Source organism: Bos javanicus, chromosome 2, assembly GCF_032452875.1.
Source record: "Bos javanicus breed banteng chromosome 2, ARS-OSU_banteng_1.0, whole genome shotgun sequence".
In the NCBI taxonomy this organism is placed as follows: domain Eukaryota; kingdom Metazoa; phylum Chordata; class Mammalia; order Artiodactyla; family Bovidae; genus Bos; species Bos javanicus.
This window is the reverse complement of record NC_083869.1, coordinates 21,741,820-21,757,927: the sequence shown is the minus strand read 5'-3', so window position 1 is coordinate 21,757,927 and position 16,108 is coordinate 21,741,820. Positions and strand designations below refer to the sequence as shown.

The following is a 16,108-nucleotide window of genomic DNA, read 5'->3' as shown; positions in this document are numbered from 1 at the left end:
CCATTCCACTTCAGCTTCTTCGGTGTTACTGGTTGGGGCATAGACTTGGATTACTGTGATATTGAATGGTTTGCCTTGGAAACGGATATCATTCTGTTGTTTTTGAGACCGCATCCAAGTACTGCATTTCAGACTCTTGTTGACCATGATGGCTACTCCATTTCTTCTGAGGGATTCCTGCCCGCAGTAGTAGATATAATGGTCATCTGAGTTAAAGTCACCCATTCCAGTCCATTTCAGTTTGCTGATTCCTAGAATGTTGACATTCACTCTTGCCATCTCCTGTTTGAGCACTTCCAATTTGCCTTGATTCATGGACCTGACATTCCAGGTTCCTATGCAATATTGCTCTTTACAGCATCAGACCTTGCTTCTATCCCAGTCACATTCACAGCTGGGTATTCTTTTTGCTTTGGCTCCATCCCTTCATTCTTTCTGGAGTTATTTCTCCACTGATCTCCAGTAGCATATTGGGCACCTACTGACCTGGGGACTTTCTCTAGGTTTTGCAGAGGATAGTACTGCAATATAACAAACTTTTCTTTACTTATCAAGCAAACAAAACCATATTAGCTAAAATAATCAAACAGAATTTTAAACGTACTAGAAGCATGAGATAGTTTGATTCTTAAATGTTATTTCCCATTTTTCTACAATTCTCCCTTAAGCTTAACTTCAATAACATTAATTTCTACCCAACTTTAGCTGTTCAGCAACTTACCCACAAAATGTCATCATTCCTTGGACCTACCTTACTTCTGAGATCTTGAACACTGAAATTTGAAGAATTTGTCTAAACATTGAAAGGATCTTCAACCTTATTGAAATCTCTAGGCCCTTAATCCCTCCCTTTCAAAAGTTTTTGATAAAATACACATAAAATTTACCATCTTAACCATTTTAAGTATACATTTCAGTCATTAAATACATAGTATTGTGAAAGCATCACCACCATCCATCTCCATAACTCTTTCCATCTGGTAAAATTAAAACTCTACACTCATTAATATATAGCCACCCCGCCAACTTCCCCCACCTCAGCCCCTAGCAACCATGATTCTTTTTGTCTCCATGATTTTGACTACTCTCATTTTTTTTTTTTTTTGAGGAACATCATACTATTTTTTTTACAGCAACCATACTATTTTACATTTCTACTTACTGTGCATAAGGATTCCATTGTCTCCCTATTATGTCAACTATGTAATTTTTTGATGTAACTATTCTAGTGGGTTATTTGCATTTCAAGGAAAGCAACAGAATGGGAAAGACTAGAGATCTCTTCAAGAAAATTAGAGATACCAAGGGAACATTTAATGCAAAGATGGGCTTGATAAAGGACAGAAATGGTATGGACCTAACAGAAGCAGAAGTTATTAAGAAGAGGTGGCAAGAATATACAGAAGAACTGTGCAAAAAGATCTTCACGACCCAGATAATCACGATGGTGTGATCACTGACCTAGAGCCAGACATCCTGGAATGTGAAGTCAAGTGGGCCTTAGAAAGCATCACTACGAACAAAGCTAGTGGAGGTGATGGAATTCCAGTTGAGCTATTTCAAGTCCTGAAAGATGATGCTGTGAAAGTGCTGCACTCAATATGCCAGCAAGTTTGGAAAACTCAGCAGTGGCCACAGGACTGGAAAAGGTCAGTTTTCATTCCAATCCCAAAGAAAGGCAATGCCAAAGAATGCTCAAACTACCGCACAATTGCACTCATCTCACATGCTAGTAAAGTAATGCTCAAAATTCTCCAAGCCAGGCTTCAGCAATACGTGAACCGTGAACTTCCTGATGTTCAAGCTGGTTTTAGAAAAGGCAGAGGAACCAAATTGCCAACATCCACTGGATCATGGAAAAAGCAAGAGTTTCAGAAAAACATCTATTTCTGCTTTATTGACTATGCCAAAGCCTTTGACTGTGTGGATCACAATAAACTGTGGAAAATTCTGAAAGAGATTGGAATACCAGAACACCTGATCTGCCTCTTGAGAAATCTGTATGCAGGTCAGGAAGCAACAGTTAGAACTGGACATGGAACAACAGACTGGTTCCAAATAGGAAGAGGAGTTCGTCAAGGCTGTATATTGTCACCCTGCTTATTTAACTTATATGCAGAGTACATCATGAGAAACTCTGGACTGGAAGAAACACAAGCTGGAATCAAGATTGCCGGGAGAAATATCAATAACCTCAGATATGCAGATGACACCACCCTTATGGCAGAAAGTGAAGAGGAACTCAAAAGCCTCTTGATGAAAGTGAAAGTGGAGAGTGAAAAAGTTGGCTTAAAGCTCAACATTCAGAAAAGGAAGATCATGGCATCCGGTCCCATCACTTTATGGGAAATAGATGGGGAAACAGTGTCAGACTTTATTTTTCTGGGCTCCAAAATCACTGCAGATGGTGACTGCAGCCATGAAATTAAAAGATGCTTACTCCTTGGAAGGAAGGTTATGACCAATCTAGATAGCATATTCAAAAGCAGAGACATTACTTTGCCAACAAAGGTTCGTCCAGTCAAGGCTATGGTTTTTCCTGTGGTCATGTATGGATGTGAGAGTTGGACTGTGAAGAAGACTGAGTGCCGAAGAATTGATGCTTTTGAACTGTGGTGTTGGAGAAGACTCTTGAGAGTCCCTTGGACTGCAAGGAGATCCAACCAGTCCATTCTGAAGGAGATCAGCCCTGGGATTTCTTTGGAAGGAATGATGCTAAAGCTGAAACTCCAGTATTTTGGCCACCTCATGCAAAGAGTTGACTCACTGGAGAAGACTCTGATGCTGGGAGGGATTGGGGGCAAGAGAAGGGGGCGACAGAGGGTGAAATGGCTGGATGGCATCACTGACTCGATGGACTTGAGTCTGAGTGAACTCCAGGAGTTGGTGATGGTCAGGGAGGCCTGGCGTGCTGCGATTCATGGGGTCGCATAGAGTCGGACACGACTGAGCGACTGATCTGATCTGATCTGGAAATCAGATTATCTTCCTTCTATAAGATTTAATTTTTTGATTGTTGTGGGCTCTTGGGCCAAGGATCAATCAGCCTGATGTGTAAACCTTAAGGTATTCCCAGGTGTTTTTGAGTCCGTGGTCACTGTCCTTACTCCTGCTCTGCACTTCTTTTATTCACGTACACTCCATATCATATACATCTCCCCTTTTCGAGCCCGTAAGTCTTTAAGGGTATGCTTCTATCTTGACCATAAGTGGCTCCAGTCCATCCTACACACTGTTCTTGTATTAAACTTTAAGCAGATCTAGACCTTCAATAGCTGGCTGTGGTCAAATGAATTACATCTGCCAGATTACATAATTTGGCTTCAGTTTACTTTTGTAGCCTTATCTTATACTATTTCCCTACCCTGGCAGTTGTTTCTCATGAACTTAACCTCATGCTGTTCACCGGCTAAGATATCCTCCTAATCTACGCTTTCTTCATTCCACCAGTTCAAGGTTTATATTAATTTGTAGAAAAATAACTCTTCTTCATGTAATTCCATCACTAGAAAACTCTTCCTACCCCTTCTGAACATCGTAGTACTTTCTGCCATTCTTCTGCAACTCACCATTCTACTTTGTTTCAGGTATTTCCCTGAGTGTCTAGTGTTTGTGGCTAGATGACAAAATTCTCGTTAGTTACACTTTATATTCAAATCTGCATTTGAGGTTAATCCCAAAGGCATCAAAAATACCCCATTTTTGCAATGAGGAAAGGTAACAACGTGTCACTAAATAGGTACACATGGAAATCTGAAATACCATTAGGAACAACATTCTTCTACCACTCTTGGGTGGTGGGGTCTCTCGGAGTATTTAAACAGGCCAAACTCTTATCAACATGGAAAAGTCATTTGGTCTTTGATGTGAAAACATCTTTATTGGCCTCTGTTCAGAAACCAAGAAGTTAGTGAAAAGCAAACACCATTAATATTTGCTAGTAAGGCTGGTAGCACTTGCTGCAAAAATGTTGTACAATAAACATTGCTGCTGTTAAAGATATATTCCAGTGTTGGAAACTTGTTATTGTAAGTATGATAAAATTGCCTGTGGTTACACTGCTAAGTTATACTTATTTTCTAAGAATTTTTTTGTTCAGAAACTTAGAAGCCAAGCAGCCATAGCACAATTTCCTTTTCATTCTCAGGGGATTTCCTCAGCTAAGGGCATGTCTTTTAAGAAACCTGTTCCATAATTAATGTTTCAGGCCTCTTTAACCACCAAACCAGCACTAAGAGCAGGTTTTGGTTTGTCTGACTTAAGCTGATCTTATTTAAAATGAACTGGGGACTTTGCTGGTGGTCCAGTGGTGGACTCTAGGCTCCCAATGCAGAGGACCCAGGTTAGATTGCTGCTCAGGGACTAGATCCTACATACCTCAACTACCAGTTCGCATGCCATAACTAAAGATCCTGCATGCTGCATATAAGACCTGGCACAGCCAAATAGTTTAAATTAATTATGGCTTTAAAAATTAACAAAATAAAATGAACTTATTACAAAGGATTGGTTAATCTAAGTATTTCCCTAGGGCTTCAAAACTGGCATGACTTTACAATCTGGACTTAATTGTACAGTACTTAAGTTGTAAAATGCATACTTTCAACCATTTTAAAGTGTATAATTCAGTGGCACTTCGTACATTTACAGTGTTGTACAACTATCACCAGAACACTGATTACCCCAAAAAGAATCCCCACAACCATTAAGCAGGCACTTCCCAATCTTCTCCCACTAGCCTTTAGTAACCACCAATCTGCTTTGTCTCTGTGGACTTTTGTTTTTTGATGCACTGCAAGGCTTGTGGGGTTTTAGTTCTCCAACCAGGGATCAAAGCTGGGTTCTCAGCAGTCAAAGTCCAGAGTCCTAACTACTGGACCACCAGGGAATTCTGTGTCTCTATGGATCTGCCTATTCTGAGTATTTCATGTAATAGAATCATATAATATGCAGCCTTACTGTGTCTGGCTTCTTTCACTTAGTCTGTTTCCAAGGTTCATTCATGTTGTAACACTTATCAGTACCTCCTTCCTTTCTATGGCTGAATATTCCATTACATGGATATACCACATCTTATCATCAGTTTATGCAAACACCATCGTTTGTTCATCCAAACATCAATTTGGTTGTTTCCACCTCTTGGCTGCTGTGAACAGTGCACTATGAACATCCGTATATAAAGCTTTTGCTTGAATGCTTATAGTTTTTTGGGTTATACACCAAGGTGTGGAATTGCTGGGTCATATAATACATATAATACTTCTCATTTAAATTGCTGAATTCAAATACTGAGTGGTACTATTTATGAAAATAGTGAAGGCTCCAGGAAATTATCTAACACACATTAGATGATTAACCAAAAAGTGGCAGTAGCTCTAGCCCTATAGTTTTTGACACTAGGTAGTGGGAAGGATTGGAGAAGGCAATGGCACCCCACTCCAGTACTCTTGCCTGGAAAATCCCATGGATGGAGGAGCCTGGTGGGCTGCAGTCCATGGGGTAGCAAAGAGTCAGACACGACTGAGCAACTTCATGTTTCACTTTCATGCACTGGAGAAGGAAATGGCAACCTACTCCAGGGTTCTTGTCTGGAGGTTCCCAGGGACAGGGGAGCCTTGGTGGGCTGCCATCTATGGGGTCGCACAGAGTGAAGCTGGGGGACACGACTAAAGTGACTTAGCAGTAGCAGCAGCAGTGGGAAGGATATGGAAAAGTTACTGATTCTCAAATAGTGTGCACAAAGATTACCTGGCACTTTTTTAAAAATGCAGATGGCTGAGTCTCAAGGCCAAATACTCTAATTCAGTAGGTCTGGAGCCCAGAATTTGTACTTTATAGACATCCTAGATAATTCTGATGGAGATGGTCTTTCCACTGCACTTTAACAAACCCTTGAAGCTGATGGCTTTTTCTCAACTGAAATCAGATTAGGCAGAAGGGATTAAAGGAGTAAAATGAAGCTTTCTCAACTGTTATCTTAATCTTTTATAGAAACCCTGCAACTGTGATGACAAACAATATATCTGCTGAGGAAATTATATATCTGCTGTGAGGAAAACTCAAGTCTTTCTAAGACTTTCTTCATTTTAATAGGCAAAACTTGACCAATAAGCAACACATAGTATTACAAATAAAATACTACTGAAAGCGAAAGAAAGCGAAGTCACTCAGTTGTGTACAACTCTTTTCAACCCCATGGACTGTAGCCTACCAGTCTCCTCCATCCATGGAATTTTCTAGGCAAGAATACTGGAGTGGGTTGCCATTTCCTTCTCCAGGGGACCTTCCCGACCCAGGGATTGAACATGGGTCTCCTGCATTGCAGGCAGACGCTTTATCATCTGAGCCACCCGGGAAGCCCATAACTGAACCAGTTGTCATTCCCAAGACTCCTATTGTAAGCATTTGTTAGTATCAAAGATAAGCAATGCTATAGCAACTTTTGGCTTTAAATTGAAGCCAATTCAGTTTGCTTTTTGATATTGAGTTTCTTCTAAGAAGACAGATAAGATTCACTATAGACACACAATTGCTTCATGTGAGACTTACTGACAATCAAAAATTGCCTCCCTAATCCCAACACCTATTTAATAAAGTTTCAATTCCTAAAAACCCGACATGATTTATTTTTAGATCCAGGTGTGTAAGACCAGCCAGGTTAGTCTTGGAAGGTAATACTGCTTCCAAGTATTGTAATTCATATTAGCCCTTAAAAACATAAAACCATCTTAAGTAATTAACTATTCTGATTTAATCATATTTCATAGAAGCTCAAAGCACTCAAACATTTCCCCTTTATTTGAATAAACTAAAGCCCTATAATTTACAATGTGCAAAACATTAAAATAATTCCCCTAAAAATTATATTAGCATATTTTCCATCATCAGGGACTGGTACAGCCTCTGCCTGAATACATGGTCTTCTCAGTGATGATCTAAATTTAAATTCAGGTAAATACAAACCACAGCAAAAATTAAAGTTTTCATCTTTAATGAAATGACTTTGGAAATAACATACATTTCCATGACACCAACACTATAGTTTTCGGAGTCACAGTAAGATACACAGAATTATATCCGTAATTAATATGAATGCCAACATTTTAAGCAGTAATTTGTTACATGGCAAACAAAATCAAGAAAGCAACCATCAAACAAAAGAGACCCATAGCTTCAGACAAGGCAAATCCCAGGATAGCATATGAGAACAGCTGCTGCTTCAGTGAAGGGTTTCTAAAAGAGACAACACATATTATTCAAATTTTAGCATGGTTGATAAATGTTAAAGAACCAGATTATTAGTGTTGGGTTCTTTGTAACCTGAAAAGTACTAGCACACCGTTCTGCCCAGATCTCTTTTGGTTCTGCCTGTGACATTCCTTTCCCCTCATTCCTAATCATATGGGAAAAGGGAGGCATTATTCTCCCTATGTCAATGGTCAGTCTTCATCCATTATTACCTTCTTATTCTGACCTTCTTATCCCCAAAAAAGTATGTTTTAAGATTTAATAGTTTAAATAAAAGGTCTTAAATAATAAAATGGAGACTGGTATTTTTTTAAAGCATGAGCTCTCTTGCTTTGACTTTAGACAAGGAGTTTCTCTGGTCCTTAATAGGTATACTGGAGTCTCTCCAAGGGGTTTTGGGAGCAGTGACAATGCATGCAAAGTACTCAAAATGAAATGCAAGACACAGAAAGGCACTTAATAGAAAGTAGCTATTATTATTTCACTAGTTTTCTAAGTTTCCAACTATTTCAAACATGTTTCAAACTATTTATTTGGCAATAGAAATTACCTGGCATAACCAATGATGAGACTGCCAAAGACTGTTCCAATACCAGCACCAGAACCAGCCACTCCTACTGTGGCAGCACCCGCACCGATAAATTTGGCTGCAGTATCAATGTCTCTGTTGACCGCAGTGGTCTGAAACTCCCTTTGGATTAACTGAGACACACCATTCTGGGTGCCATTAAATACCGTAGAGCCCTAGAGAGCAGGAAATAAAAGCAAAGGTCAAATCAGTAATCATAGTTAGCTATTTTAATCATGGTACTGTCAAAATGATAACCACTTCTCTATATTTGTAGCTGAGTTTGAATAGAAGATGGTGTGGCACAATGGAAAACTCTAGGGCTTAGAATAATTCCAGTCTTGCAGAAAAAGAACAGTATCTACACCAGATAAGGTCTTTGAAAATTAAGAAACAGTGTATGTGCATATACTGTTTAATAGAGTAGGCTGTTCAGTAACTGTTGTTATCAAAATCATAAACACCAGCAAGTCAAAATTATACACTTAAGTATATATATTAATTATACTTCCTGGCCAAAATTCAGGTGACTAAGTTTTAGATAAAGTTTCTTTCATTGGCTCATCCTCTGCAAATTTTTTGGATGAAAGGGTGGAAAGGACTGCCTAAAACCATTCATTAATGAGGTTTTCCCCCTTTGCTGTGATAAAGACCCTAAGACTTCTTTGGTAGCATTAGTTAATTTTACCTCTCCAGTCCTAGTCTCTGGTCGAGATAACACTGACGCAGAAATTGGTCTGTATGCAACTCTGGATCCAGCTCTGATCTGTTCATGAAAAAGATTCCATGTTATTAAGACAACAGATATGACTTCAAGGACCCTTCCCACACCATGAATTCTAAAAAGGCAAGTTGCAAAAATGAGTCAGAAACATCATGACTTCTCTCTATTGATTCTTATCCTGGCTTTTTGATCATGTTTCAATGCATGAAGCAATTTTAACAAAACTGTTAATGAAATTTTAAAACTTATTCATAGTGTATTTGTAATACTTTGAACAAAACTTTTAAGAACAATTAGTTAGAAAGAGTAAGTATTGCTTTTAAAATTTCAATTATTGTAGCGCCACAATTCAGATCAGAAAACCAGCAATAAATACCCCACATTCTTTGGTAAGTTAAGTGGATCAACAAGTACTATACACGCTTGTCATTTTAAATAGCCCATTAGTTAAAATGAGCTCGCGCTATTTCTAAGATTATTCCTATATGTCCATTAATCATAAAATTAAAAAGCAGTTTAAACAATTCCACACTGGTGGAAGAACAATCTTTTAAACAGTCTGACCATAAGGACATATTCCTGCCCTTGAGTGTCCACTAAGGTCACAGAAAATTCCTTCAGAACCGAGACCTGATTCTCTAAGATAAACCCCGCAGATCTTCACACAAAGTGCCCAAAAATAGTTTGGGAAATAACACCCCAAACGCAGTAGAAACTTTCGGCTCCTGCACTAGCCGCCTCCGCCCACACAAGGTGAGGCAAAGTTCCTCCCTCTGCAGCATCGAGTTTGACCTACAGATCGTAATGGAGACCGCAGCAGTAGCGAACGTAGGGCTCGAGGCCCCTTCCAGCCTTCTCTGCACCCCAACCCTCGCGTGCCCCGATCCAACAGGGTGCCGGAGGAGGTGGGGGAGGGGCCGTTCCAGGACAAGGAGCAAGGAGGGTTTGACCTACACCGAGCTGGGCCTGACAACTAGGCCTCGGCGGTTCTCCATAGCCAGAGTGGAGGGGAGGAGCGAAGTAAGAAACCCCAGGAAGGAATAGGAAAGGGATAAAAAGACACAGAGGTTAAGAGGCGTGAGGGAACTGTCCCGAAAGGGCCGTGAGTTCCACGCGGAGGTGACCCATTCAACAACGTGGACGTCTGGGCCAAGAGGTCGGGCCCTCGAGCTCCGGGCCCAGTCTGGGCTACGCACCAGAGCTGGGGTGCAGGCAAGCTTGGCGCAGGCGAACATCTTGCACTCTTCGGGGCAGCGCAGCTGGAGGACTTGGGTGACAGGAGACGTGGGCTCCTCTCCCGCTTCCTCTCTGCGGAGGCAAAGAGGCTTAAGGTCAAGTGTCCTCCGAGGGCCCGTACTTCCACCCAAGTCCCTCAGGTTCCCGTGCACGCGGTCAGCTCGGGCCCAGCGCCAAACGAGGCGCCTGCAGAATGAATGGGTCCCTCTGGGGCGCGGCTCCACCACGGCCAGACCCGGCTTCCGCGCCCTCCGCTTACCTTCCAGGGAGGTGGCGGCGGCCGCTGCGGCAGAGGTCGAAGGAATGGGGCTGGGCGCGCAAGCGCAGTCCCGCTCTTATCCGCACCGCAGCACCCGGATGGAGAAGGCGGGGAATTGGGTGCAGCCCGGAAAACGCTCAAGGTCATTTGTAACAACTTTATTGGTAACCAGTCCGGAAGGACAGAGACAGCCGCCCCAAGATGGAGTGGCGGGCAGAAGAGGGGTGAAGGAGAGACAAAAAGTAGATATTGAAAACTAGCCCAGGGAGAGGGAACCGAACGGATTATTTCGCCTTTGATCTAAGCTGGTCGCAGGACAGTGGGACTTAATCCTTCAGTTGACTTTCTTAATGAGATTTGGCCTTTTATCAGTTGGTAGGTTTCTTTCGTAAAGAGATCCCTTCCTGGTCATTCTTCCTTGTGAAAATAGGACTCTGTGGGAAAACGGTTCATTCACTGCTTAGCAGAAAGTGAAAATACATTTCTGTAAAGGAATCTGAAAAAGAGTTCCAGAAGTCTGGAATAATCTTTTGGGGGAAAGTGGGCCTGACCTTCTGGGACAAGTTCAGTTCAGTTGCTCAGTCGTGTCCGACTCTTTGCGAGCCCATGGATTGCAGCATGCCAGGCCTCCCTGTCCATCACCAACTCCCAGAGCTTACTCAAACTCATGTTCATTGATTTGGTGATGCTGTCCAACCATCTCATCCTCGGTCGTCCCCTTCTTCTCCCGCCTTCACTCTTTCCCAGCATCAGGGTCTTTTCAAATGAGTCAGTTTTTCGCATCAGGTGACCAAAGTATTGGAGTTTCAGCTTCAGTATCAGTCCTTCCAATGAATAATCAGGACTGATTTCTTTTAGGATGGACTGGTTGGATCTCCTTGCAGCCCAAGGGACTCTCAAGAGTCTTCTCCAACACCACAGTTCAAAAGCATCAATTCTTCGGCCCTCAGCCTTCTTCACAGTCCAATTCTCATATCCATACATGACCACTGGAAAAACCATAGCCTTGAATAGACGAACTTTTGTTGGCAAAGTAATGTCTCTGCTTTTTAATATACTGTCTAGGTTTGTTATAGCTTTTCTTCCAAGGAGCAAGCGTCTTTTAATTTTATGGCTGCAGTCACCAGCTGCAGTGATTTTGGAGCCCCCCAAAATAATACTGGGACAAAGGAATAAGCAAATGAATAGATCTAAGAGCTTTGTTGGAGAAGACTCTTGAGAGTCCCTTGGACTGCAAGAAGATCCAATCAGTCTATTCTAAAGGAGATTGGCCCTGGGTGTTCTTTGGAAGGAATGATGCTAAAGCGGAAACTCCAGTACTTTGGCCACCTCATGCGAAGAGTTAACTCATTGGAAAAGACTCAGATGCTGGGAGGGATGGGGGGCAGGAGGAGAAGGGGATGACAGAGGATGAGATGGCTGGATGGCATCATGGACTTGATGGACGTGAGTTTGAGTGAACTCCAGGAGTTGGTGATGGACAGGGAGGCCTGGCTTGCTGCAGTCCATGGGCTTGCAAAGAGTCGGCCACGACTGAGCGACTGAACTGAACTGAACTGAACTGAAGAGCTTTGTGACTTGGGCACAAAGTTACCTCTTGATAAAGAGAGGGAGGTCAGTTTTTCTCCCAGCCCTGTGATTGGGAGAATTAAGGGTTGTAAATGTTTTTTCGTGTAGGGCCAGGGACTAAGGAAAGTCCGAGTATTTTCAAAACTGACCCAACTTTAACACTTGTTGTGGGTAACTTTGGGCTTCAGATCAATACAGAAATATCTTAGGGAAAAAAATGGCTCTTAGTGGACTTGTGTCAGGTCTTGAATTCTGTAAATCTGACTTAGTAGTTCTAACAAGTGGCTGTGGAGGTGGTACAAGTCAACATGAAAGATTAAGTATCTAGGGATGTCTAAGGACTGAAATCCGACCCACTTGGCCTAGAGCCCTGAAACAACATGGACCCAGAGGATCACTTTTTTTCTAGTTGGCACCACGGTGCAGTATCATCTAGCAGTAATCCTGGGGAGAAGCCCTCAGAACTAAAACTTGAAGAACGAGTTAAGACCGATCTACTTCATAGGCAATTAAGACACTGATCCAGCTTCACAGGCAAATGCTTCAAACTCACATGTGAGCTAATCATTTTAGGCCCAATCTTTAGCACATAAAACAGAGTTAATTCACATGTGCAGTTCAAGGAGAACTTATTAGTATATTTTCTGAAGCACTCAATTCTTGCCTGAAGTATATGGTAAGATGTCCTTTGATATCTAAAGTTGAGGAAACAATAACGCTCTGTCGTAGTCAGGGTTCACCAGAGAAACAAAACTAGTTGTAAGAAAAATTTGACCTCTCTTGGCAGGATCCTACTGGTTCTGTTTCTGTGGAGAACCCGGACTAACACAGAGCATTATTATATTAAGCATTATTGTTTACATATATATATAGGCTTCCCAGGTGGCACTAGTGGTAAAGAACCCACCTGCCAATGCAGGAGACGTGGAAGATCCCCTGCAGGAGGGCATGGCAACTCACTCTAGTATTCTTGCCTGAAGAATCCTGTGGACAGAGGAGCCTGGAGGGCTGCAGTTCATAGAATCGCAAAAAGTCAGACATAACTAAAATGACTTAGTGTGCGTGTGTGCCTGTGTGCGCGCGTGCACACACACACACACACAGAATGACCATGTGGAATTAATTGACTTATGTGGTTATAGAGACTGAGAAGTTCCATGAACTGATGTCTTCAAGCTGGAGACTCAGGAAAGCTGATGGTATAATTGAACTGGATCTGAAGGCCTGAGAATCAGGGAGGCCAATGATATAAATCCCAGTCTGAGAAAATAAGATGGAATGGCCCACTTCAGTAGTGAGACAGGGAGGAAAAAAGTGAATTCTTCCTTTCTCTGACTTTTGTTCTATTCCTCAATGGACTGGATGATGGCCACCCACATTGGGGAGGGCAATCTACTTTACTGAGTCCACAGATTCAAATGCTGATCTTGGCGGGGAGGGAGGCCCACTAGGGAGGGGATATATATATATATATATATATATATATGTATAAAATTATATATATAATTTTGACTGATTCACATTGATGTATGACAGAGACCACTACAACACTATAAAGCAATTATCCTCCAGTTAAAAAAAAAATCTCATCCAGAAACACCTTCACAGACACTAGAAATAAAGTTTAATATACATACTCCTGTGCCCAGTCAAGTTGACACATAAAATTAATCATCACAGGCCTTATACTTCAGTAATAGATTATCTTAAGGGAAAAATTATTCTAAATGAATTTGTGTATGGAAATGGCTTAGAGAAAAGCCCTTCCTCTCCAGCCATAAATCAGTAGCAGTAACTGTTGAGAAGAGGCAGGAGAAAAGCCAGGCCCCCTAACAGTCTCACTTGCATGGTGCATATGGGTTAGCTGCCTATAGGAGTGAGAGATACCTTCTGTGTCCAGGCTCCCGCCTGACATGTGTCAGCATGTCAATGAGCAGATGAGTTGGCCTAGAAGAGAATAGGTCCTTTGTGGGTTCTGTCAGTTACAGTTTAAATATTTATGAAGAATTTTAGGTGTTCAAAGAACAGATGTTCTACCTTTGAGAACAGTGTGTGTGTGTGTGTGTGTGCACGCACACGCACATGTTTAAAACAGAGACGCAAAGAAAGACAAATAATAAGTTAGTCATAAGTATTTAATCCTGTCTACATTTTTCCTTAGACTGTGGAGTCAGTCATGTTAAGTTATGGGACATTAGAATTAGGTAATATCTGATAATATCTGGGTGATGATGGCATGAGGAAGAAAGGAAAGGGGCAGTAAAAAGAAGTATGAAAGATAATTTCTAAATAAATCCTTCCCTATCCTGCATGCTCCTGTGCAATGTGACTTTGCTACTCATTTCATCTAATCAACTGCTTGATAATTAATATAGAAAGGTCATTTTCATTAAAAGAATACGTATATGAATATAAGATCATGTTCCTCTGCTGACTCTAACCCATCTCGAAGTAAGTAACTTACTCCTTTTCCAATTAATATGTCAGATGCTGCTAGTTACCTATTCAGCTTTATTCTCCCCTTCTCTCTTACTTACAGGATCCTGCTCCCAGTTAAAAAAATACTGAGCTTCCCAGGTTCACTTACAGTTAGGAATTATCAATGGTTTGTGAGTTGAAGTTACTTGGCAGTGCCTCTAAGAATGCTTAGAAAGAAGTTAGAGGCAACTGGTTCATTTTTTTTCTTTCCTTTTCTTTTTCCTGCCTGGAATATGAACCAGTGTCTGGAGGTGAAGCAGCAATCTTGCAACCATGAGTACAGAAACAACACATTAAGTATGGAGAAGCTGGGAAAGAAAAGGAGCCGGATACCACTCAACCATAAAAAAGAATGAAATTTTGCCATTTGAAACAACATGGATGGACTTGGAGGGCGTTATACAAAGTGAAATAACTCAGGCAGAGAAAGACAAATACTATATGATATCACTTATGTGTGGAATATAAAAATAAAACAAGGTAGCACCCGCTCCAGTACTCTTGCCTGGAAAATCCCATGGACGGAGGAGCCTGGTAGGCTGCAGTCCAGGGGGTCGCTAAAAGTTGGACATGACTGAGTGACTTCACTTTCACTTTTCACTTTCATGCATTAGAGAAGGAAATGGCAACCCACTCCAGTGTTCTTGCCTGGAGAATCCCAGGGACGGGGGAGCCTGGTGGGGTGCTGTCTATGGGGTCACACAGAGTCGGACACGACTGAAGAGACTTAGCAGCAGCAGCAGCAGAGATATAGAGAACAACCTAGTGGTTACCACTGGGGAGAGGGGAAAGAGTATGGGGAAGACAGGGGTAGGGGATGAAAAAGCACAAACAGTTACATACAAAATAAATAAGCTACAAGGATATATTGTACAGCACCGGGAATATAGCCAATATTTTATATGACTGTAAATGGAGCATAATCCTGAAAAATTGTTAATCTCTATGTTGTACACCTGGAATTTTACTATACATCAACCATGTTTCAATTAAAAAATAAATAAGGAGTCTGAGTTAACTTTCTTTTAGAGTAGCTACAGCAGCCCTTAACTGCCTATTTATGGACTTCATGGTACAGGAGAAAATCAATCTATTTGGTTAAGCCACTGAGTCAGGTTTCTGTTATGTGCAGTTGAACACAATCCAAACTGATACATAATTCTGTAGATTTACACCTGAAACTTTTTTGGATTTGGGGCTGTGATTATAGTGGCCTATTCTCTCACAGAATTTACATTAACTTACATCTGTCTTTTTTCCCTTATCTGCTAGGTATTTCTGCTGGGACCAACCACAAGACAGAAATCATAATAGTAATTTGAACAGGGAAAATTTAATATAAACTTTGTTAACCAGTAAAAGGTATCTAACTACTAAAAATGGGAGAGTAGGTTCTCAGGGGTCTAGAAGCAGGAACTATAAGAATAGCTGCTACCCTTGGCTGAGGAGGAGAGGGCATGGCTGTCGCAGGAACCTGCAGTCCACAGTCCACTTGTGGTGAAGAAACTTGCTGGAGGCAGGGGCCGCACAAGCGAACCACGAGGATTGCTGAGGTGAACACAAGCAGGCCTCTGCTGCAAGCCAATCCACCTGAAGGAGAAAGTCCTTGCTCTTGTTCTGGCTTCCCAGTGTCTTTCCAGCACCCTCTATTGGCCAAACCTAACGTTCTGCCAGTTGTCATAGTGGAAATGCCTATAGGGTTCAGCTGTAGAACAGAAACAAGGCAAAGAAGCATGGATTTCTAGCTGAGAGTCATAAGTTACTAATTAGCAGAGATGGTAAGATTTTTAAGGGCAGGAATTAGGCCTAATTCATATTTATGTCTTCCACAGCAGCTAACATAAAGTATTAAACATAGTAGTCACTCAATAAATGTTTGCTCAGTAGTAACTAAGGTACTGAGTATGGTTGAAGTAACTTGCAAAAACTTATTCTAACTAAAATTTTAGGCTGTGGGGACAAATTGGAATGACCTCTAGAATTTCTTTTTCTTACTTGTATTGCAAAATTCAAACTTAGAGAACTC

At 41.4% G+C, this 16,108-nt stretch overlaps 1 protein-coding gene across 1 annotated transcript; it reads right to left on the bottom strand.

Annotated features, from left to right (window-relative positions):
- Window positions 1–6,974: 6,974 nt before the first annotated feature.
- Window positions 6,975–10,144, bottom strand: ATP5MC3 (ATP synthase membrane subunit c locus 3). Its single transcript, XM_061434834.1, has 5 exons — window positions 10,036–10,144; window positions 9,737–9,848; window positions 8,505–8,582; window positions 7,799–7,992; window positions 6,975–7,233 (listed from the first exon to the last, which is right to left on the bottom strand). Exons 2-5 carry the CDS (start codon window positions 9,773–9,775, stop codon window positions 7,119–7,121), a joined length of 426 nt encoding a protein of 141 aa, XP_061290818.1. The 5' UTR covers window positions 9,776–9,848; window positions 10,036–10,144; the 3' UTR covers window positions 6,975–7,118.
- Window positions 10,145–16,108: the final 5,964 nt, after the last annotated feature.

What these genes read in the sequence shown, in the direction of transcription:
- ATP5MC3 (XM_061434834.1), bottom strand. Translation starts at nt 9,775, where the DNA reads ATGTTCGCCTGCGCCAAGCTTGCCTGCACCCCAGCTCTG. An exon ending in CAGAGACTAGGACTGGAGAG is followed by an intron (nt 7,993 to 8,504) that starts GTAAAATTAACT and finishes CCTGCTCTCTAG; the next exon opens with GGCTCTACGGTATTTAATGG. An exon ending in CTCATCATTGGTTATGCCAG is followed by an intron (nt 7,234 to 7,798) that starts GTAATTTCTATT and finishes TGTCTCTTTTAG; the next exon opens with AAACCCTTCACTGAAGCAGC.